Source organism: Gadus morhua, chromosome 14, assembly GCF_902167405.1.
Source record: "Gadus morhua chromosome 14, gadMor3.0, whole genome shotgun sequence".
Lineage (NCBI taxonomy): Eukaryota > Metazoa > Chordata > Actinopteri > Gadiformes > Gadidae > Gadus > Gadus morhua.
Genome location: NC_044061.1, coordinates 11,486,202 through 11,509,527, shown reverse-complemented (window position 1 = coordinate 11,509,527; position 23,326 = coordinate 11,486,202). Strand labels below are relative to the sequence as shown.

General features: G+C 39.3%; 1 protein-coding gene across 1 annotated transcript in view; it reads right to left on the bottom strand.

Moving 5' to 3' along the window:
* Positions 1–2,954: 2,954 nt before the first annotated feature.
* galnt18b (UDP-N-acetyl-alpha-D-galactosamine:polypeptide N-acetylgalactosaminyltransferase 18b) overlaps positions 2,955–23,326 on the bottom strand; it is a 43,897-nt gene continuing 23,525 nt past the window's right edge. Inside the window, exons 4-11 of the mRNA XM_030376167.1 lie at positions 23,038–23,221; positions 21,745–21,942; positions 21,341–21,455; positions 18,392–18,577; positions 16,542–16,679; positions 14,503–14,598; positions 8,817–8,981; positions 2,955–3,650 (exon numbers count right to left, since the gene is read on the bottom strand). Coding sequence (XP_030232027.1) covers positions 3,501–3,650; positions 8,817–8,981; positions 14,503–14,598; positions 16,542–16,679; positions 18,392–18,577; positions 21,341–21,455; positions 21,745–21,942; positions 23,038–23,221 — 1,232 coding nt within the window. The 3' untranslated portion in view covers positions 2,955–3,500. The remainder of the gene's footprint in view (positions 3,651–8,816; positions 8,982–14,502; positions 14,599–16,541; positions 16,680–18,391; positions 18,578–21,340; positions 21,456–21,744; positions 21,943–23,037; positions 23,222–23,326) is intronic.

Below are 23,326 nucleotides of genomic sequence, written 5' to 3'. Positions count from 1 at the left end.
CATGACATTCCTTTAACAGAATTCTACGGGTCATTCAGAAGTAATTTATTGATGGATTTCCTTGTAATTTAGAGAGGATTAAAAGATATTGTGTTTTTTCACTGGCAGGTTCATTCCCAATTGCTCATATAGGAATCTGAAATCCTGTCAGTAGATACGACTTGATGATTGGACTTCAGGAAAAAATACAATATATATTTTCCACTTTTAATTTCTTTCTTTCTACTTCTTTTTTTCTCTTGTATCTCGGTATTAAGCTATTTCTGTGCTCAGGCTGTATTTCTTTCCACACCTATTACAGCTAATAATCTTCAGTGTTTTGAGTCGACAGAAGCTAAATGCAGTCTTTGTGCCATTTGAAGAAAACCTTGTGAAAGGCCAAAAGGTAAAACGTTTTTTCCTAGAATTATCTACTACGGAGAGCATTTTCATTGAAATGCATGCTCTGAAAAATCCTCAACACCACAATCAAATGTTATGTTGTTGCCAAGAGGGAGCATAAAGGTGATAACCACTCAACTCAGCCTGGGATCCCTTAGTATAGAGAGACTGTATAGAGTTTAGCATAGTAAACTCTATAAGCATGTAGTTAAATAGAGCCCCAAGGTCACTGGGGATAGGGGAATAAAGCAGGAGGCAATCTCTTGATAATATTTTTTTTCTTATGAGCTGGAGATTTTAGGATGTCATATATCATAAGGTTTTATTGCACTTTAGAGGTGTGAGTTAAGTGTGAATGTAAATGAAATTGGTATACCTCCAAGGATAATATTGCATCAAAATATGATTTTGGTTTGAGAGTAGAACAATCCATCTGCCAACATACAGACCATCAGCTATTTAATAAAATATATATGAGATGAAAAATATACATAAGAAACACTTGCATGCTAACCATGTTCCCTCCCAGATGTTCCTGCCACATGAGAATATGTTTTTGTATGGAATGGATCAGATTTGTACAACAGTTTGCTGCAAGTATGGTAATATATTCAGCTGCTGCCTGTACCTTGCGGTGCCATCAATGCTTGTTATTGGCCATTTAAGGTATGTGGTTTATTTATAGATTGTAGTGGGATACTGGCAGGTTGAAAATATATTATAGATTACGATTTCTTAATTGTAGGATAACACTCTGGGAGTGTGGGGGCGGGGCGGGGGTTTATTGAGGTGTTATCTATTGTTTAGTTTTCAGTCTTTTGGGGAGAAGCTGTAAACAAAACAGAAAACCACAAAGTGTGTTCTTGGTCAGAAACAGGGAAATGTATTCTTTGCAAGCCTGCAGGGGAATAAGGCTGGAATAAAATAAAATGCTGCTAAACTATGCAGATTTTCAAGAAAAGCTGTAATGAAGGTCTCGGGGGTTACTTAGAGCACATTGTTCTCCGTAGTGTGTCTAAATCTACATGTTGCTGCTGTTAAGCAGATTATTTGGCATGGTAGATGTAAGGGGAATGATGATGTATAGCCAATCAAGGAATTTTCGAGCTTCTGCATCCCTATATTGCTCAACCGTGCTGTGAGGAAGCTGAGTGCACAGGGGTGTGAAAAAGTGGCTCATCATACAGCCCGACGTTTGACTTTGTTGCTAAATGTTAGAGTTAATGTCTTAAATATTTCTTTCCTGTTGCCATAGCTACATGTTTTATCCATGCGGGCGATTTGCAGACATCTGAGACACTATGAACTGAACAGGCCTGACAGATTGTAATTGCCTACAGAGTGTGAGTTTAATCTCCGCTCTTTATTTACCAATGGAGGGAAAATTGCGAGCTGAAAATGGCATTAGCTTGCATGTTTCCTTCTTGTTTGTTCTTAATGTTAATACTGCTCCGACTCATGTCCAGGGATGACTTGGACACCAGGGAAAGATGCATCTACAGAACTGTTGCTAAGCCATCTCACTAAACACACCCAACACCCCCGAAGGGAACAAGAGTAATAAAGTAATGAGGAATCCCTTAACCTAAATCCGATTTAGGGCATTCTTAATCTTCTCTCCAAAAACAGCAGATGTAATTGGAATAATAATTTGCTTACTTATTTACTAATTTGTTAGATATAATAATGTACTTCAAATCACTTTCAATAAATAATTATTGCATCAAACACAAATAGTTTTATGGTTAAGGGTACGTACAATTTAGGTTTATGTATACCTTGCAGTCAAATCAAGTACTCGCCTGATTCAAAAGGGATTTTCTTACATCCCTTCAGGGTAAAACAGCCCAGCCCTGGCCTGCACTGACCCCTCTACATCCTCCTAATCACTATGTCCTAAAGAAATCCTATTCCACACAGGTTTCCGGGAAGAAGACTGAATGGTTTTCACTGAATAGCATGAGGATTTCAGATTAACAAATAAACATGTATTGTGGATGGAATGTGTACTCAAAAACGTCAGGATTTTAGATTTTTTTTAATATAACCCTCTTCATCAGATTTGAAAACCCTTTTGGTACAATATGGACTGAATAAGTAAAAGAAAAAAGCAACTAAAACCCATATACAAACATATACTGTTTTTTCAAAGACTGAATGAATGTTCTTTGGGCAAGGAATACTGGCAACACATCTATCTATTTTCTTTTGGTCACATCAACTTAAAAATAATCATGATCAACGCATGCTAAAATATGTTGGTCAGGGAGGTTCTGTGATGAAAGAAGGTTGCCTTTTATATTTTAAGGTCTGGCCCTGGATGTAATAAGGTCTGGCACGGTAAAGACTTGGACCTCCGTCATCTCCCTAGATGCACAACAGAGCAGAAATAGGCCTTGATTCAATGCTTCTTTCCTGGCTTTGGTCATTACAGACTGCGCAACCTACCCTTCTATTCTTGTCGCTTTCATTTTTTCCCTTGTATGTTTTCTGTGTGGATGCATGGGAATGAATACACAAGTGTTATCACATTTGATCTGTTACAGTTGAAAGAAAAAACAAGATTCACTTAACATGTTTGTACTCTTTTATTACTATATATTATAAATAATCAGAATATTCATAATTAGAAAAGACAGTGTACTCCAATGTGTAGGCTGTCTCTCATATTGTACAGCATAATTGCTTTATAAAACTACATAGAAACCTGAGACACAAAAAACGTCAACTAATAAGAAAGAAACTAAAATTAAAAACAATTACAGCAGTTTTTTTTTAATCTTGCTACATAGTAGCAATGACAAGCAATAGTATGGGAACAAATTAGACTTCCAAGTCAAACATTTCAAAACATAAGAGTAACTACACACCAGATCCAAGATAGGAGCCAGCTAACACTGACCCTGTGAGGGAAATACAATGTTTAACATTTATCATGTAATGTCACCTGCACATTGTGGACATCATGGTGGACAATATGACTTTGTTACAACATGTACACCACACACACACACACACACACACACACACACACACACACACACACACACACACACACACACACACACACACACACACACACACACACACACACACACTTGATCTCCCTCTGCATAGGCTCATCTTAAGGAGCTGCTAAGCAGCGTGTTGGTGATGGACCATTTCTGCCCTGTGCATTTCTGGAGGGCCAGATGGTAGCCAAACTCGTTCTCATCGCTCTCAGCGAGCTCCAGGCACCTTTTCGATTTCCTGTTCTGAATAGCTCCACCCTGAAATATATAGAACAAACAAACAAGGAAATGAATGTCTATTCTGTGCTGGGAAACGTAGCCCTGTTGCGTATTGCAAAAGAAAAAGAACGCTAGCAATTTGCCTGGCCATCTAGCTGACCCACCTGGACAGCACTTGGGCCCTGCCAAATGACTGGCCTTCAGGCAAATCACATTCACATCCACACGGCAGTCACATCCACATGTCACTTTAAACATGGACACAAACATGGACACAAAAGAAAAATAGAAAAAAAAAGAAAAATAGAAAAAAAGAGGACCGCTGCAAGATTTTAACCAGCTGAGGTTAAAATGAAAACTGTTTTGTACAGAGATGTGGTAGTATGGAACTCGTTGCCACATTATATCAGATGCTCCACTACAAAATAAGGATTTAAAATGAGGGTAAAACAGTATCTGCCAATAATTCATGAACTTGACTGATCTGTGTTTATGTATGATAGAATAACAGCAGTGGTGGTTGTGTTGTGATTTTGGTACTATTAGTACATTTATGTACACAAATGAACAGTCAATGTAATGGGTATGTTTTTAACCCTTTTCTCCCTCTTGATTGTGCAATTCATAATACTGTAAACTTGTAATTTCTGAAATTCTTCTGAATTTTTGTAAGTGAACTATTGTCTATGTATGTGTGTATCTGTAGTGTTGTTGTGTATGATGTTGTGTGTTTTTGGGTGTGAAGGACCCCAGGAAGAATAGCCATGCTGTTGAGGCAAGTGCTAATGGGGATCCATAATAAAGTAAAGTAAAGTAAAAGGTCGTCAGGGTCAGCTTGTCACGGACCATAACTTCTTATTCTGGCTCCAAGCAACTGCAGCTACATAGAGTTCAGATGGCATGAATCATTTGTCTCAAAATGGAATTGAACCATATAGGGAATGCAGTATGATTTTATCTCGGTTGTATTTTTAAAACCATGACATTTATTGGTGCGTCAAGAAAATGACCCATGAAATAATGTGTGGGTGTGTGTCTGTACATACGTGTTAGTGTGTGTGTGAGTGAGTCAGTGATTGAGTGCGATCCTGTGAGCATTCTGAGCATTCTGAGCATCCTATCTTCTTTTTACATAATTTATATACTGATTCATGCAATACATTTGGCTGCAAATTTAACAACGAAGAGACCCCACCCATCTCAATGCAATTAGCTGCTGACACCGCAACCTACTTTGTCTTGATTCATCTGGTAATGTAGCTTTGTGTTCCTGGAACCATAGAAGATTATAAAGGCACCGCTTCATATAAAAACACTTTTCATGTCACTGCCACTCACTTCTAGAAAGACACAGTGCCACACACAGCATTTGCATAGTTCTCTTGAGGTAGATGACAAAGGGAAAAAGTTTTCAAGGGGTCCCTGAAATACTCAAACTTCCTTGTGAAGAGAAGGCCGCCGAAGAAAGAAAAAAGAACATTCATGAAAATCCAACTAAATTTGAAAGATGAATTGGACTACATAATATTAACTTCGGCAGGTTTTCGAGGTCTGAGGAAGTCAGGGTCTCCTCCTCAGGGCCTCCTCATAATTTAAAGACCAGCAAGAGTAACTAGTCAAAGTCCAAGGATTCTGCAGTAGTGGCCCGTGGAGACACGGAAGATGGTTAGAGCTCTAGGCAGAGAAATGAGGAAGACAAGCACCTGACAGCTCTATATTTGTACGCAGAAATGTCACGGGGGTCAAGTCGTGCTGGGTGGTTGAACAACGTGACGACAGATTGCTCCTCGTACTGTAAAGCTAGGGTAGGCAATTTGGAGAAACCAGCGAGAGCAAGCTAGATTTATAAACTGAAAGATCTGACCCTTACTGCAGGCTTCCCTCCAAAGCTACTCCCCAAAACATGTGACTAGCTAGCTTGCTTTAGCAGTAGGTCTGCCTTGGGGAAGACTCGAAACCTGGATAACAAGAGCCAGGGCAGAGTGCATACAGGTAGACGGGTATGTAGGTGGACAGACAGGAAGGCCATCCAATGATTTCATTCAGGCCAAATTAAATGGCTGGATGAGCTTATTTCTGGCCAACAACAGATACCAGATTTGTATGATTTGTTTGTCAGAGCATTTTATTTATTGATTGCTGTCAGGATGTAAAAGAATTTCAATTTTTTTTTTGATATATTCTATTTCTAAACTGCAGTTATTATTAAAAGAGCAGTGAGTTAAACTGAGTGGCATCTAGTGGAACCGACTTTGCAGAAATGGAATACAAAATGTATATGGAAAAATTATTTAAGGACTTTCATTATATTCTTTGCATTTATTTCTTCACTATAAATTATGGTGTTGTTTTTCGTCTACGTAAAGCACATTGAACTGCTTGATGTATGAAATGCACTTTACAAAACACTTACCTTGCATTGAAGTATATTCAAGTAAGTTTTAAACAATTGAGAATTATAATCCTTCATTTTGGAAGCACATTAAATGGGCCAAAAAAACAATAATAAACCAATGATAATAGGGCAAGCAGCTCAAATTTCCTCATCCCCAAACATCTCTAGGTCAACAGAAAAGGGTCACTCATCTCTTAACTCCACGCCCGTTGCATTTCACAGACTGCTTAAACAATTCGACACACCCATGGAAATGTTGTCACATTTACCTTGTGTACATTGCTATATATTTTCTTTCTTCCTTCATTTGAAAGGTGGTTACAACACGTTAATTTACGCTGAAACACGGGGACTACGGAAAAGAGGCAGGAGAGCGTCTTTCCTCCATTATGTTTTGATGAGCTGAGATGTTAGCGCACAGCGCTCCCTTAAGATGCTCCGGTTTCATCAAGGCTGCCTTCTTCCGTTTGAGCGAAACACTTCAGCAATGGCATCAATAATGAATGCCTTTTCTCAGAGATCAGGCGTGCGGCTCCTTTTTCACACACACCATGGAAACTGGTTCACTGGTGCAACTAGAAGTCTTCCATCCTCATGCTTAGAAAGTTTGAGTTGGGTGTTATTCACTACTAGGGGTGTCCTCGACTGAGATTTTGCATAGTTGAATCTGATTTGTCAGGCCAGCCCCATCTTCGATTGATCGTAGAATAATTTAACATATATTTGATATATATATGCAGCTCAATGTCGCCAGATTCTTTGTGACTTTCGGATGGTTGAAATGCTTGAAAATTATGAACATGTCATAATATGAAGAAATTGTGCACGTCCGTTCATGTCAGCATCGGCCTTTAATATGATTTATGCAGTACAGGCTTTTTGCCTGATATACTATATATATATATACATATAGTATATACATATAGGCTAATATAATATGCTCCCTAATGAATGTAAAAAATCTATGCAATCAAACAGTTGCTGGTTTCTGGGGAGACTGAGAGGTTTTTCTGTCTGAATATATTCAAAACCGATCTTGGAAAATCCTGCATCGATAAAGAGGATGCAGAAGCGTTTAACTGATTCCAAATTTAGGACGAATGTGAATAAACCATTCACACAGCAGCGTTCAGACTAGCAGAACAGCAAAAATGCACTACCGAGTACCGACGGAGTGAATCATTTTAACCAGCACAAGTGGTGTGATATGACAGCTGCCGCTGACACAGTTTGCATTTTGCAATTTTCACATCATCTCAAATGGTTTCGAAATGAAAAGAAAGAGTCAATCACCAACCCCCACCCAAGAACATTGTATAATTTATAGGCTTTTACTTCTAGAAGCCATGCAATACTGTCACTCATTTAGCACTCCAATTCTCCCACTGTTAAACACACAATTTTCCCTAGACGTCAAACTGCTAAGGATGATGTCCACTAAATGTCTTTCTATCGAAGGTTTGAAGTGTCTTAGGTTCAAGGTCACCCCTATGCAGTCGACAGCATGTTATCCTGGCAACTATCACGTTAGTAAGAGAAAGTTCTCGAGACATATGTTCGGGAGAAGTACCACACCTGTTCCTCTACCTAGCCATAACTACCTGTATTTAAACCCTCCTTTTTCAACCTGTCTCTCACGGCATTCTTCACCTACATCCTCCACTGGCCTGTGTCCTTCCTTCTTCCTAACTCTCCAGGTCCAGAATAGGGATTGATAGATTGAACGCAAGATGTCCACCCAGGGCTCCAAGCCAAACTTCTCCCTCCCCCAACCTCCTGCTTACAACCTCATCTTCCAAATCTGCTTAACTGAATACTGTCGAAAGCCTAGACTGGAGAACCGTTAAAGGAAACAAAAGTGGGACAGAATTGATTCAATTCTGAATATTTTGTATCATTCTTTAATCCGTATGACACTTTTTACAACAAATCTTTCTATGTATTATTGTGTTTTGTCATAGTAATAATAAATACACAGTCTGAAATACACCAAAAGCATATTGAGTATTGTGAATATTTTTTTTTGGGGAATGCAACTGTAAAAGGCTGATAAGGAGGACAGAGAGGGTAGTTAGCCCGCATTGGCTCACAGTAATGGGAGAGATTCGGTCAGCCTTGAAATCTCTTTGCTATCTGGGCGACCCTGTCGGCTCTTAATGATTATACTGCAGCCAGATGAAACCCTAGGCCTTTTGGTTTAGGACACATACTCGACACTAGATCCCTGGGACCTAAGTAACTGCCTCTTTTGGTGTGACTGGATGAGGCGCGTTTACAATGCACTCTGCTTTTTCTTATTGCTGATTGCTGACTGCAACTTCTCTCATCTGTCCATCCATGTCTTCCTGTAACCTTCTGTCAGACACTTGACATCAAGTCTCTGATTTAGACGAGATCCTGACCAGACCAGATCCTGTTCGTCTCCAAATGCAATCAAATGCTCCGCTTACTTCGACAGCAAACATTACCATCCGGAAGAGACTAAAAGTAAACCAACACCTACTACTCTGAGCTGCTCATTCTGTGTAAAAGGAGCTCTTCAGGTAAAGCTTGTGCACCAATATAAATTGGTACAAAGATAAATGTTTTCAACAAAAATGATTACTGTGGTCACCACCACCATCTCTTTATGTGTGTGTTTGTGTGTGTGTGTGTGTGTGTGTGTGTCGGTGTGTGTGTGTGTGTGTGTGTCTGTGTGTGTGTGTGTGTGTGTGTGTGTGTGTGTGTGTGTGTGTGTGTGTGTGTGTGTGTGTGTGTGTGTGTGTGTGTGTGTGTGTGTGTCTGCAGGACCTAACACGGGTGTGGCCCACCTGCGTGAAGAGCCAGTGCAGCTTCATGCGTTTGGCGGTGGCGTAGCTGCACTCGATGAGACGCGGGCGGCTGTTGACGTCCACCAGGCACTTGTTGTCATCGTCGTCTATGGTGGGGCTGAGCAGCCCGACGTGCAGCAGCTGGGTACTGGTGTAGTACACGTTCTGAAACAAGCCACCACATCAGACCATTCAGGAAGCTGAAGCAGGAGAATACATTCCCCTACGGTTCTCCTCATACTACATGTCGATTCTAATGTCCCAACGTGTCGTTGCATTTGCCGGCCCCTCGCCACCATCTCTCAACCAATCAGGAGCCTCCATGCGTTAAACAGGACTACATTTGCGCCAACGTGCCACTAAATCTACCACCCACGGCATCTAGACTCCATCAGGGGGAGATGCCATTTCCCGGCAGACTTCATGGATCCGGTATATTGTATTAAATAGATTATATTGTTCCGTTTTATACGAGTCTCTACTGATTGAAAAGTCCTTTGCACACAATGCTACACAGGTAGAGGATGCTTTACTATCCTCTCTTCCAGTTTAGTCCTTAGCCCACAATACTATCTACTGTTCTGTATCTAACTAAATATGTAATGAATTTGGGGTCAACATTTAGAACGTGGCCCCAGGTCATAAAATATGAGAAAGGCAAGTGGGATGTTGTCTTTGTGTGGCTAGGTTTGAAACGGATTTGCATCTAGCTTGTTCTTACTGACTTGAGCCCGAACACAGGGAATATGGTGTGGACACTTCATCATTTATAGAGGAATGATGAATATGAATTCAGCCGCCATGAGGCATCACTAATTGCAGCCTCTTCCATTCAATCACACCCTCTTATGTAGTGGCCCATGTTAGTTAGGCAAAAACGAAATACCATCAGCACAGGCATACCAATAAAAGCCTAAATTAATTAATTAATTGATGAGCAATAATCAAAATGTTTGTGTGATACGTGTTTGATTGTGTGATATGTGCGTTCGTATCTGTGTATATAATTCTAGCTTTTTTCAAATATGGTCGCCAACATTCAACCGTATTTAGACGATCAGCCTTGGAAAATGCATGCATTGACAAATTAGAATTTGCTATGCAAATTAGGACTATATCCAAAATAATCTAATAGGAGAATGGCGATGGATATAGTAGTAAGCAGATATATTGGTTTTATCGTGTGCAGATAAGAAGCACATGAATGTATTTTCCTTAGTTTACAATAACAATGTTAACAAGGATGATTCCTGAGTAAGTCTACAATGTCATTGTAGTATATATGTAATTATGTCTGTATGTCTGTATGTATGTATGTATGTATGTATGTATGTATGTATGTATGTATGTATGTATGTATGTATGTATGTATGTATGTATGTATGTATGTATGTATGTAGCAGACACTTACTTAATATATACACAATAGGTTTACAGATGTTGAAAATGTGGTCTCGCAATGTTATGGATTTTTTGTAGCTGTTTGAGTGGCAGCACCATCAACAGTAAGTATGCTCGTACAGTCCTTGCTGTCCCCCATTGGATTACACAATAGGGAATAAAGAATTATCAGACTTCCTACACTGCGACCCCTGTCTTCACGCAGAATTGTAACTATGCGCTTCAGTCTCTGTGAGTATGCACAGTGGCAAGTAAACACAGAATCAAAACTTGTGGATTTGTGGCACTATTAGAGAAAGCCTACCCGCTAGGGTAGTTTGTATGTGCTTACCTAAGGTTGTATAAAATAAAAATGCTGCTATGGGATCTTCTAAACACTTGTTTGGAATAAAGTAGATGGTGATTGATCGCCAATTACCCCATTTCTGAACAAAAATCATTGCTGATTTGCATTTGGACATAAAGAATGTCAACAACAAACCCAGGGTCTGAACCAACCGGCCAAATCCTTGAATTACTTTTAACTAAATGTAGTTCAACCAGGATCATTATTACGTGACTAAAATCATATCCCTTCCCATTGACTCAGAATGGTGGGTCAGTCTGCACCAACCTCCTGCGAATCACCAACTAGATTGTCTCTTACACATGAGTTAGACAAATCGACTTCAAGGCTGCTGCTTGGAAAGCATACAACTTACTTTAAGTGGTCCTGGCATTATATCTTTAGGCTCAGGATGTGCAAACAAATTGTGTGTCTGGTCAAAACATTTGCACTACCACGTTCCATGTGTGAATATTGACGATGAGTGTGGAAGTTGCAGTGATCCCTGATACATAAGACTTTTTAATATTTGCCCCCAATTAATGACTCAAGTACAACCTCAATATGTATACATGTATGTATCTATGTATGTACAGTATGTATGTATGAATGGATGAATCGATGGAAAAGGTCAAAGTACTAAGCATCTCTGTAAAATAGATAAAAGTACAATCAATCCAAAATGGAAAGCGCTCTTGTAATTGCTCGCATGCTCTGCTCCATCACAACAAAGCAATATTCATGTACAAATGGAGTATAAGTGCTATCGTTTCCCTGTATCAACAGTGGAGGATTTAAAGTGGGCCTTAAAAAAGGAAAGTGAGAAACAATAAAGAAAATCCCTGGATGATTTTCCATGAATGTTTTTTTTTAATAAAAAACGGGGGATCTATACCAACAATGGAACAAAGGGAATCTGCCAAATTAATCAGCTTTATCTCCATTTTCCTCGTTGGGATGGACAATGACTTTGTATTCTTATCGAAGGGCGGAGGATGTGGTGATATGGAACAAAGTGATATCCAAGCGAGCATTCTTCCTGTCACGGATACCCAATACCCAATCAATACAATGAAATAGGACCTCACTAAACCACTGAGAAAAATAAGACATCCATTTGAGTGGATGTGATTCAGTTTCAACTTAATTCTTAATTTATCTAGAGATTCTTTCAGTTGCCGTTAACTCGCATTGCTGCAGGGCCTGGAATACACTGCTTGTTAGCATAATAATCTATGTGTTCTATTCTGATATCGGGGGTGTGGTTTTTGCTGTCATGCATAGCTTAACCAATCGCAGGGGCAGCACGCGGATCATGATGCAATCCTGAAATTGGCCCATCAACATGCTCACAGGGGCATATTTAATATAAGTTTTCTCTGGGGACATAGGGGTCCAGAGTCTGGAGAAAAATTGACATCACTGGCAGACTGGAACCAATTTCTAACAAATTTTAATAAGACATGGAGGCCTACGGGATCCGAGGCTTAATAAAGTGCATTTAGATTTGGCAGGGACAAATATCTTGTAAAGAATATCTTGTGTAAAAGAGTTAAATCTCAACGGTTTTATGTGTCAACGGAAACCAAACGTCTATGAAAGTAGGATGCCCTTTATTTAACCTTTTTTTAATAAGAAGCTAATTTTGTTGTTTTTCCCTCCTCCTTTTCATTTCTTCTTTTCATCTCATAATAAATCGAAAGGCCCAAAGTGTAGCATCCTAAAATTATGCATTTTAACTTTTTTTATTTTTACCCAAAAGCTGCTAGCAAGAAAATGCACGCTTTAATTATACATGTATGATTAAGATTTGCTCTGGGTCACGAAATATATGAAACCTTAAAGATAGAATTACATCATACATGATTTATCTCACAATTAATATTGAAATAATAGACTTAATCTGGTTCACATCATTTTAGAATAAATTGGTTAAACCTTGTGCACTAAATAGACACCAAGAGCCGAACTCACTGCCATGTTAATGATCTCCTCAGTCTAAATTGGACCTTGGTGTAATGAGCTGCAGAACTAGCTCCACAGAAAAGATCCATTCCCATGTTGCTCTAGGCTCATCGTGACTTGGGCTTTTTTAATCTACTTGCCAGGAATAGTCCTGTCAAGCCTCAGGGTTTATGCCCGTACTAATTATGAATGTCCAATGGCAGATGCATATTCATTGCAATTCAGTACATTGTTTTAAATATCATAAATATGTTTGTTCAGTGAAGCAGTAAAAACATAGCATGCTAAAATAACAAAGTCCTGACAATAGAGCATATTGGTGGACTACACATAAGCGTGGCTTCATTAATTTCTTGTCAAGTGAAGTAAACTTTGATTTATAGCCCTTGGTCACTATTAAAGTATAACATGCATCACAAGGGGAACTGAGGACCATGTGGGGTCATCCCCAAATCAGTTGTCTGCAGAAAAATCCAGAAAAGGCACTCGTTATCCTTTTGAATGTTAATTAATATTCCTCAATAACATAGATCATAACATGATCATGTTTAACACAATTGATAAAAAGCTTTTCAGGTTTATATATATTACCATGTATGTTTATATTTCTACATAGATAGGCTTACTGTGTAGTGATTGTTGAGAGCAACAAGTTGTTAAAAGGTCATACATCTCTATAGCATATTTGAGGTCTTTCAAAAGGACAACAATGGTATATTATGAGTATATATTTCTATGGCTTGAAAATTGCTTTTTGGTGGCCTGAGATATGCCGGTTAAATTATGTTAATAACTAACTGTGGCATTTCCCATCTTGGTAATTATATCAATGATGCCTTCCTTCTTGGTAAGTGCATCAAACCTCATCATAGAAGGATGTCGGTCTTTTATGTTAGCTCAGCCATTAGTGTGTGACACATTCATATAAAAGTGTGAGTGCAAGACCAGCCAACCTGATCTTAACCTTTATTAGGTTCACACAGGCAATGATAAAGGGTGAGCTGGGATACTGCTGTCTGTGACAGCATTGAAGCCATGTGGTGTTTTACCCCTTGAATATTATGAAGATTGAATCATCAAAGGAGTCAAAGGAGTGTTCCTCTTTAATGGTTGCCGCCAACATCTGTCCAAGAGGCCGCAAGTTAAAAAGCAATTACAAAGTCAGAAGAAGGTCTATGGTAGGAAAAAGCACAGGGGTCAATGATTCAGTGTTATTTGTGTTATTATCAATACACATGAGTCTTGTAAACAAGAAAAATCAGTTTTTCCTTTTTTTAAACGAGTTGGGTCTGCAGCTTGGCGTTAGGGATTGCTGATAATTAGTTTGTTAAGGAAAAGGTGATAAGTACTTTGTGATGAGCGCGATTCTGTAAAGCTCTCAAATACCTTTTAAAGTCCAGTGTGAGGATTTCAACCTCTGTTTAGATTCACACAACGGCAGTAACATAGATGCACGTGAAATGCCAAGAGCATCTTTAATGGATTTACCTGTTAGCTCAGGACACCAGAGGAATATGATTTCAGCTGCTGCACTACATAAAAGCCCTTTCCTTGCGTCAGTGCAAGGTTACACAAGCCCTGAAACCAATGTTCTCAGCGCAAATGAAATCAAGGGATCAGTAAGGGGGTTGAGCGAGGAAAAGGAATGGAGAAAAGCAAATTGTATAAAGATTGCAATGCCAAAATAAGAGTTCTGCTTTATTTTAGATCTAACCGAGTACTTCCGAAAACAGCCAACGTCTCTATTTGGATTTTGAGTTTGTTCGATGAGCACTGAAATATAATCTCCCCAGAGTTTGGCAGAGACAAAGTGTATCTCTCAAAATGAAAACAGAGAAATGGATGTCAACACATGGGTCTCAAAAAGCATTTGAAATGGAAAATGCAGAGTAACAGCTGTCCCTGTAATAAAACCATGATGAATAAACAACATCATCGAAAATAATAAAAAAAATAATAATATGAATAAATAACAGTGTTTAACAGTGTTCCTACCTGAGGTGTCATTCCATGACAAAGATACAAGATGGGCACGTTGTCGTTTTCAGGCCCCTGGTCCAGACACAAGTCATTCTTCACTGAGTTTTTTAGCTGTGGAAAACACACACACACACACACACACACACACACACACGTACAAACACACACACACACACACACACACACACACACACACACACACACACACACACACACACACACACACACACACACACACACACACACACACACACACACTAATTACATGACATTATGCTTTTGGTAAGAATGGAATTGTCTCCAAAAATAAAAAAGTCATAAAAGACAAGTAAAGACTTAGTAATTGCAACTCTATACTGTACTTTTAAGTACAACTTAAGAAAAAAACATTACCGATGTTCATTATCCTTTATAAACATGCACAATATTTAATTAAATTTGGTTAATGTGACAATTAAGAATGGCTTGCATGCGAGATAACTCGTGACTAAACTATTTTAACTTTAACTTGATGCTGTTTGTGTGAGTCTTAGACTGGCCCTGTTTCCGAAAGCATTCTGAATCCCTCATCAAATGGCCAATTGAAACGGTTGTGAGATTGCGATGCAGGAGAGATGTTTTCTCCTTCTATCCGGGGGGGGGGACAGAGAGACGGAAACAACCACTGTCTAAACCCTTCCTGAGGTGTTGTACGCCACAGCAAAGTAAGCAGGTAAACTCCGGTCGGCACCCATTCACGGAGACTGTGCAAGCCAAGGATGTGGAGCAGACCTGATACCCAGTACGTGTGTTATCTCTCGTAAGCTGCCCTTACGTACAAACATGTGTGGACGCGCTGTGTTGGCCTTTCGTGTAAACTGGTTCTTTTTTAATAGACAGAAAGAAATTTTTTCAATCAACATAATCTTAAAAAAAATCGAGATCCAATCTAGATTAAAAAAAAAACGTAAACGTAAATAAAAGCAAATAGTGTTCAGTATCGTAGAGATGGTTTAACTGCTATATAACAATATAAAATGGAACATTCTACTTGTAGAGCATAGCTAGGTCATATAATTGTTTGTTGAGAAAGGAGTTCTGAAATTAAAATGAAAATCCCTTTGAATGCAAAAGACATTTAGAATAATAAGCACTATCTCAGCTCCCCCTTTCCGATAAGGCTGACCTATTTCCTGTACAGGATCTACCCTTTGAGTTTTCCTATGGAGAAGCTCCACCGTCAAAGATATGAAGATGGGGATTAATTTCAGCAATAGGAATTTTTCAAATATATTGAAGAACATATATGAGCAAAGGTGCCACAACAATGGAAGGCACAAATGCTGAATAGCACACATATGCATTTCCCATATATGCACTCTCCTCAGCCTTTAATTGTATGCATGCCAACAAAAATCATGTGACATTTGTGTAATTATTTCAGATCACGTCATAAGCATGGATTTCTCCCCTGCAAAGAATGCAAAACACATACTGCATTCTACATAGCATCAAGTGCTTTAAGCATATTATATCGACCCAAAACATTGCAGTTTGTTGGGACCTCCATACTTGCACCATTATAGAATATTTGGATTTGGATTTCAGGGTGTCATTAAAACGATTGTATTCAACAAAAGCTTTACACATATCAAATAATGCCTGTGTATTGTATTCAATGACAAAAAGCAATAATGTCTTTTCTGGCAAGATAAAGCAGCATATAAAATGACAAGTAATTGCACAGTGAAAAAGGAACATGGTTTGACTGTATTCAGTGGATTTCAACTTGGGACTCATATTTCCATATATTTGGCATCCATATTGCCTAAGATATATATATATATATATATATATATATATATATATATATATATATATATATATATATATATATATATATATATATATATATTTGTCCACTGGCTTTATTCTGTATTATTTTCTTTTTACAGAATAAAGCCAGTGGACAAAACAATCAACAATATCAAGCATCTTTCTCATTGGCTGGGAATGACTTGACAGCTATCTCCAAACGACGGTACATGTCGTTTGTGATGAAGGGTTGCACTCACCACTCCGTATGCGATCGTCTCGGTATACATCCTCATCTCAGGGTAGATGTTGACCAGATACCATCGGAACGTCTTGCACTGCAGCCTCTTCCTCAAAGCCTTACGCTCGCTTATATCTCCGATGTCTATTCCTGAGTCCTGTATCCAAACACACACACACACACACACACACACACACACACACACACACACACACACACACACACACACACACACACACACACACACACACACACACACACACAATACCAGTTAAGAACACATTGAGGAAATTATGCTACGGTTCACTGTACCATTGTATGTTTTCCATATTTTCCATAATTTAAAATAAATCTTAGCCAGTCCCAACTCACGCAGCCATGCCCCCCTGGGACCCACCTAAAATCAATGCATCTCTTTCTGAGAGCATGTTGGAAGAAACTTCACAGATTAATGCAATGTGATTGTGGGCAATTAAGGGACGCGGTGGAACAATTAAGTCGCATTGGCCACAGCTGAAACAAATGAGTCTAATTAAGAGGATGAGGCAAGGATTCAGAACGTCAAGAAGATCAAAGACAGACGGTCCAAAGCCAGACTAAATAAATCATGAACACAGCTTTTCGTACATTTCAAACAAAATTAGAATATCCATGCTGAAATATAATAATAAGATGGGAAGGAATATATATATATATATATATATATATTTTTTTTTTATATATATATATATATATATATATATATATAGGAAAACATTCAGATATAAAAGTTGAAAGAAAATGAAAGTGCAGAAAATCCCGGGTAATTATACCCCAGGGAATCGAATATTATACTTAAAATGAGCACCTGTTTTAATATCTAACGTATTCAAGTATTTCAGGGCTCGTTTCATTGTGAGATCCTCTTTCGAAAGAACCCATTATGATATTGCACAAAATTAATATCAAGAAGGGCATAGATAAAAATTCATTTTTGATGCAGCGGTCAGTTGTGGAAATGAAATTTTGAGGTCATTATAATTACAAAAGTAATGAGCTGCGATGGCTAACCATAATTAAGAGGAGTAAAATTTCAGAAAAAATTCAATATGCAGCTATAGGAGCTTGGGAACATAGCAAAACATGTCTTCGGAGGACATTGGTACCCTTGGAGGACAGACCGTGAGAACAACCAGACGTTGTTTTTTTGACGCCTTTGTCTGTGATTACCAAGGCGCGTGAATTAGGGGTCTCTCTGATGACGTAATAAATTTGCCCTGGCATGCGTACAGAGTCGACAATAACACCTCTGTGACAGAGGCCCATCATAGCTGAATACAACCTCTGGGTCATCGGGTGTATATACACTTTCCTTGGGGGGCGTAGCCTATAGGTCGGTAGGCAGATTACAGAAGGGGTGTTTTGAGGTGTGTGGAAGATAGGAGATAACACATAAGATATTGGAATAAGAGGGATTATAAAAGAAAAAGTCGACATCCCATCAGCACAAAATTGAATTTCAATAAAAGGTCAAGAAGATTGATGTGCATGACATGATTCAATGGAAAATATGTTTGGCCTTTCACTCACTGATACACACCCAACATAATCATTGGTTTGAACAGTATATTTTGTTTTTGCTGTATTTCTAATAAATCAGTTCTTGACCCTTCCTAAATGACTTCATTTAGAAGGTAAGCAATCCTTTAAAGTGCTGCGCGGGCCTCAAAATAGTTGATGGACACCATCATTAAATCCATAATTGGTATTATATTTGACATGTTAGTTAAAAAAACCCTGAACTCTAGTATAAATGAAATGGGAGAGTGCTGCACATTCTTAAACATTCCATTCCATAGGATTGCCTGCAACAGGCCCATCATTACTTACCTCCTGAGGAATGTTCCAGGCCATGTAAACATGGCTTTTAAACTCATCCATCCACACCTCTGCCACTCTCAGAGCATTGCGCCTCACATGGGATGTCAGGTCCTCTGTGTAGGGCTTATGGGCACGCTCGATATGGGCAACCCGGGCACAGGGAAGGACCTCAACGCTGCCCCCACACTGCCACACCTGGTATTACACATTGCATTGTTACGAACAGACCACATCAAGTGTAATATATGAGTGTCATTGTAATTCAGAACACGTTTTCATGCCAGACAAGAAGGGATCTAATACTTACTTTTATTCTAGGTCTATTAATAACTTTTAATAGACAAATTTCATATATTCTTTGTGCATTACATTCACTCCAGAGAGACTGCCCAAGCAATCTTTTATCTGCTTTTCACTCTTGCAGAGCTAGCGATGTACACTTCTAAACACTGATTTAAATGTTACATCCATTGTGAACATTTTGAAACATGGGATGTATCTGGTTTAATTGCGTTTCAGTTAGGCTTTTGTTTAGGGAAGGGTACTCCATGATTAGCCTATTGTGTAGAAATATTGAATAAGTGATTGCTCTACAGAGAGGAATTAGGCTGCCAGACGCTAAGCCCTGTCTCCTCCTCTAATATGACCCTTAAGTATCCCTATGCAGGCATAAATCAATCATATTTTGAGGAAAATGATTTTGCTCGAGACAGAACCAGTGTCAGAACCAGTGTCTGTAATTATACAGAACCATAACAGTGAGACAAATTACTTTTTGAGACAACTACAAATCTAGCCACATTGTCTAAAAGAACAACATGAAAGCAAAAGCATCTTCAATTAACTGCTATACTAGTGAACTGTGAAAACATGAGCGGCGTTCCAGCATCTAAATGGAAAGTGTGCATGTGAGTCAGGTTCATCATCACAATTATACACACTATTAAATTATATATCATGCTTCAGAACTTCACTCTAACAATACCTACTTTACAAAACGAAAATCGTCAATATTTTGGTAATCGTTTGTGGTCTACTTGACGAGTAGCCTACTCATTTACTCATGTGCATAGCATACATGCTATGAACACAATATGTATGCACATAGCATACACATTATTGATGTCAAGTTACTTAGTTACTTAGTGTGAATGAGCAATGAAGATCCATAGAAGTCTAGACTTTTTGCATAATGGATGTAGGTAGTCCTTAATGATCCCAACCAATACTGCCGGGCAATGGAGCTATCCGCTTGGGTTTGCTGATGATGTATTGTTACTGACTGGCTTCACTGGCAATGTTCCACTACTTCACATTTGCAGGTGTTGTGGGAAATGATAGGTTTTGTTATACACCATCAGCCTCCTCATGTCCAATTTTTGAAGGTTTTGAGCGTGTGGCAAAACATGAATACAAGTCTATGCCCAATAACTCATTAGCTAGTCAGTGCTATTCAACTTATTTCTAACAGCAAAGTATTTACCCTGGCAAATGTTTAACACTGATTAAATATGCCTCAATCAGCCAATGGCAAGCTCATAGTGATGGTGATTCATGCAATCTGGTATTATTACCTTGTCTTTCTGAAACGAGAAATCGTTCAAATAGCAAAACCAAAGTACGTTTTAAGTGTTGTACGCTTGTTGATCTTAGTTGAGAGGAAGTCTGCTATTTTGTAATTTATTTCTCTGCTGTGACACATTGTGCACCCAATCGGGTCTCTTGAGGTAGGGCTAGAGGTTTATAGCCAGCCGATATGCTATGGGAAGGAGGACAAGAGAACAAGACCGGGGACTTTCTTGATTCCAGGTGTATACGTTTGTATAGCACATCAGTTTTATCAGCCCCATTAGGGACGAACATATAGTAAAACTGACAATACTCAAACCTCCCACTAAGCATCATTAAGTCTAGCCCGGCTGTCCAAAATAAAAGTAAACACTATTAAACAGGCCTGAACCTAGCAGGGATTCAGGGGTCCTGTAGTAGAGCAGAATTAATTGCTCATACATAAGCAAAGAAGAATGTTGGCTAATAATGAGTAACCAATCCATCAACATTAATAATGTCCAGCAAATAGGCTGGATTGGACTCTATAAAAACTCTCTATGTGTGGGTGGGTGTAAAATGTATTCCGATGTATTTCAGTAGTCTTTGTTACAATTGTTACAATTGCTTGACTACCGCAAGCCCCTTGCCATCTGCATCTGCTGCAGTGATTTTGGCTGAAAGAGAAGGAAGTGCCTGATCACTCCAAGCCTCTGGCTGGAAAATGGCCTTGGTCATTTCTATGTAGGGTAGATGCATCAAAGCTATCATGGCTACATCTCTCGGGATATGCTGCTCTGTTTGAGGCCCATCTGCTTGTGGGGATGTGGAGACGAGATGGGATCCAAACAACTACTGACTCCGTGTCAAAGCTGATGCAGATGCCTAAATAAAATTGCTTGACAACAACTCAAGAAACAACTCACCCCACTACACGCTCCCCTGAAACTGAGATCTATCATTGGTGTCCTACAAACTCACTTCAATTTTTCCTTCCATCCTGTGTTCCCTAATTCACCATGTAAGCCGTTGCCAGCTGCAACAGGTTTTCAGCACGAAACGTCTCATCTTATCTCGCCAGAATTAACAGATGTATCTTCCAACGTTAAATTATAAAATCAATGTTTTGTAAAAAATCATTGGATAAAGGCGCAACAGATCATTGGCTGATTTTAACTTTATGTGAAGGAAGATGATACCCTACCCCAACGCCTCTTGATAAAACCGCAAAACATCAAAGAATACTTAAATACTAAATCATTCTTTCAATTGCTTCGAGCCAAATGAATGTCCAGAGGGGAAGGTGAGGCCGGACCAACCTAGCCTGGCTGCGAACTGCACTAACAGGCCATTACCGTCGCTAATGTCCTACCCATTACCCGGAGGAACAAAAGCAACACCATGACTCACCCTAACGCCCAGCTCAACGTTCTCTCCGCCATACACTTCCATGCCTTCGTCCAGCAAACCGATCTCCTCAAAGTACAGCCTGTCAACCACGAAGCAGCCAATCAAGGCGGGGCTCCTGAAACATTGAGGAATGCAGTTTGATCCTACTTTCAAGGGAATGATTACGATGCAGCGTGATTATAGTGAGGCACAAAAACAACTCTTTGCTCTGATTGAAAAATGTTCTTAAGCTAGACACGTTGTGTTTGTTGTTTGACGATGATGCTGTGTGTATTTTTGTTATTGAATATTTTATTGACACTGTGATTTTCTTGGCCGTTCATGACTTCCACTGGTTGTGTAATCTCATCTGCTTATGACGCATGAAGTTGAAATTTACAAGTTGACTCTTATATATGTCCCACCTGATGGGTGCACTGTTGTTGGCGTTGTGCCACCAAGACTTGGGTGGGTTGAGGTAGCGGCACCACAGCTCCCAATCAAAGCCCTGAGCAGACAGTGGATACTCTTCAATCTCAAATGTGTCATACTTGATGTTATCAAATGATGGGGAGATTATGCGAGTTCTGTCCTCCTTAATGCGCTGGAGAACTGGTTCGGCCCTTAAAATATGGAGGAGGAAGGTAATTTTCTATAAATATTCAGAAGAAGAAGACAGCTTTATTCCATGAGCGCAGTAAACATGGCAGGAAAGTAAACAAATCTGATATTGTAAGCAGGGTGACTTGATTAATCACTGAATTGTCAATACTTTCCAAATAAATAGATACGATGTGACAGAGAGAGAAAATAAGTCTTGGAAAGAAAAAAACAAGAAATTTGAAAGACAAATTTATGCAAAGTGGATTTTGTGGAACAGTACCAGTGAATAATAAAGTTTTATCCAATAATTCAATTATTATATTCAAGCAGTTGCACATATTTCTTTCAAGCAAACAAAAACAGAGACTGAAAAATAACCAAATTCATGCTGAATAGTTGTATTGGTAGAATTGTGGTTATTCATGTTTAATCGTTTAATCTTTTAATCATAACTCATATCTATGTTTATTGTTGTTGATATTATTTTTTCAGGAGATATTAAGCTGTTGTGTCTCCTCCATTCAATATGTTTGCCACTGCCACTTCGTCAAACATTGGATTAGTAAGCCATTTATAAGTAGAAAAGGCATAATAATACTATGTGTATAATTTCTACACATATAGAAATTATAATCAGTGTGATTGTACTCCTTTCATTCCTTCAATGGAATGAAACATATTTTTCAATATGTGACGTTCTGTTTGAAGTAAATGAAAAAATAAAAATGTACACCCAAATTGAGGATGCAATTTACGCAATCGGAAAAAAAGCAACATAATGGACGTTGTTCAATTTCCCCTGACAGATTTGGGTCAGGCAGCGAGAGTGCTAGATAATGTGGTGCTCGCCACCAATCAGAGTGATTCTCTGTGGCGGGAGAGACGAGCAAAGGCTCCGGCACACCTCATACCGTATGCATGTGTTAGCACCCATACCGTATGCATGTGTTCACAACATAAACGGTAATCCATATGTGAAGATAAAAGCCGCATGAGGGGAACATAATGCACCGACCCGGTGTGGGTAAAACAACGTCGACAATGAGGCGTAGCCTTCCGAGGCGTTAATTGCATGTGGCGTGCCGCGGTGATGCTTTGTACCCGTTTTGACTCACCAGCCTACGTTGAACTCCACGTGGGCATCAAACAGGGCCACCACTGGGGCGCTGGCAACCTTCCACCCACTCACTCGGGAGCGGATGAGGCCCTCCTGTTTGGAGTGCCTCACCGTCTTGATGAATCCCGGCCGACGCCGGTTCGTCTCCGAGACAAACTCCTGAAGCTTCTCCTTCAGCTCCTCTGCAGAGACACACACACACACACAGACACACACACACACACACACACACACACACGCACGCAGGCACGCAGGCACGCACGCACGCACGCACACACGCAGGCACT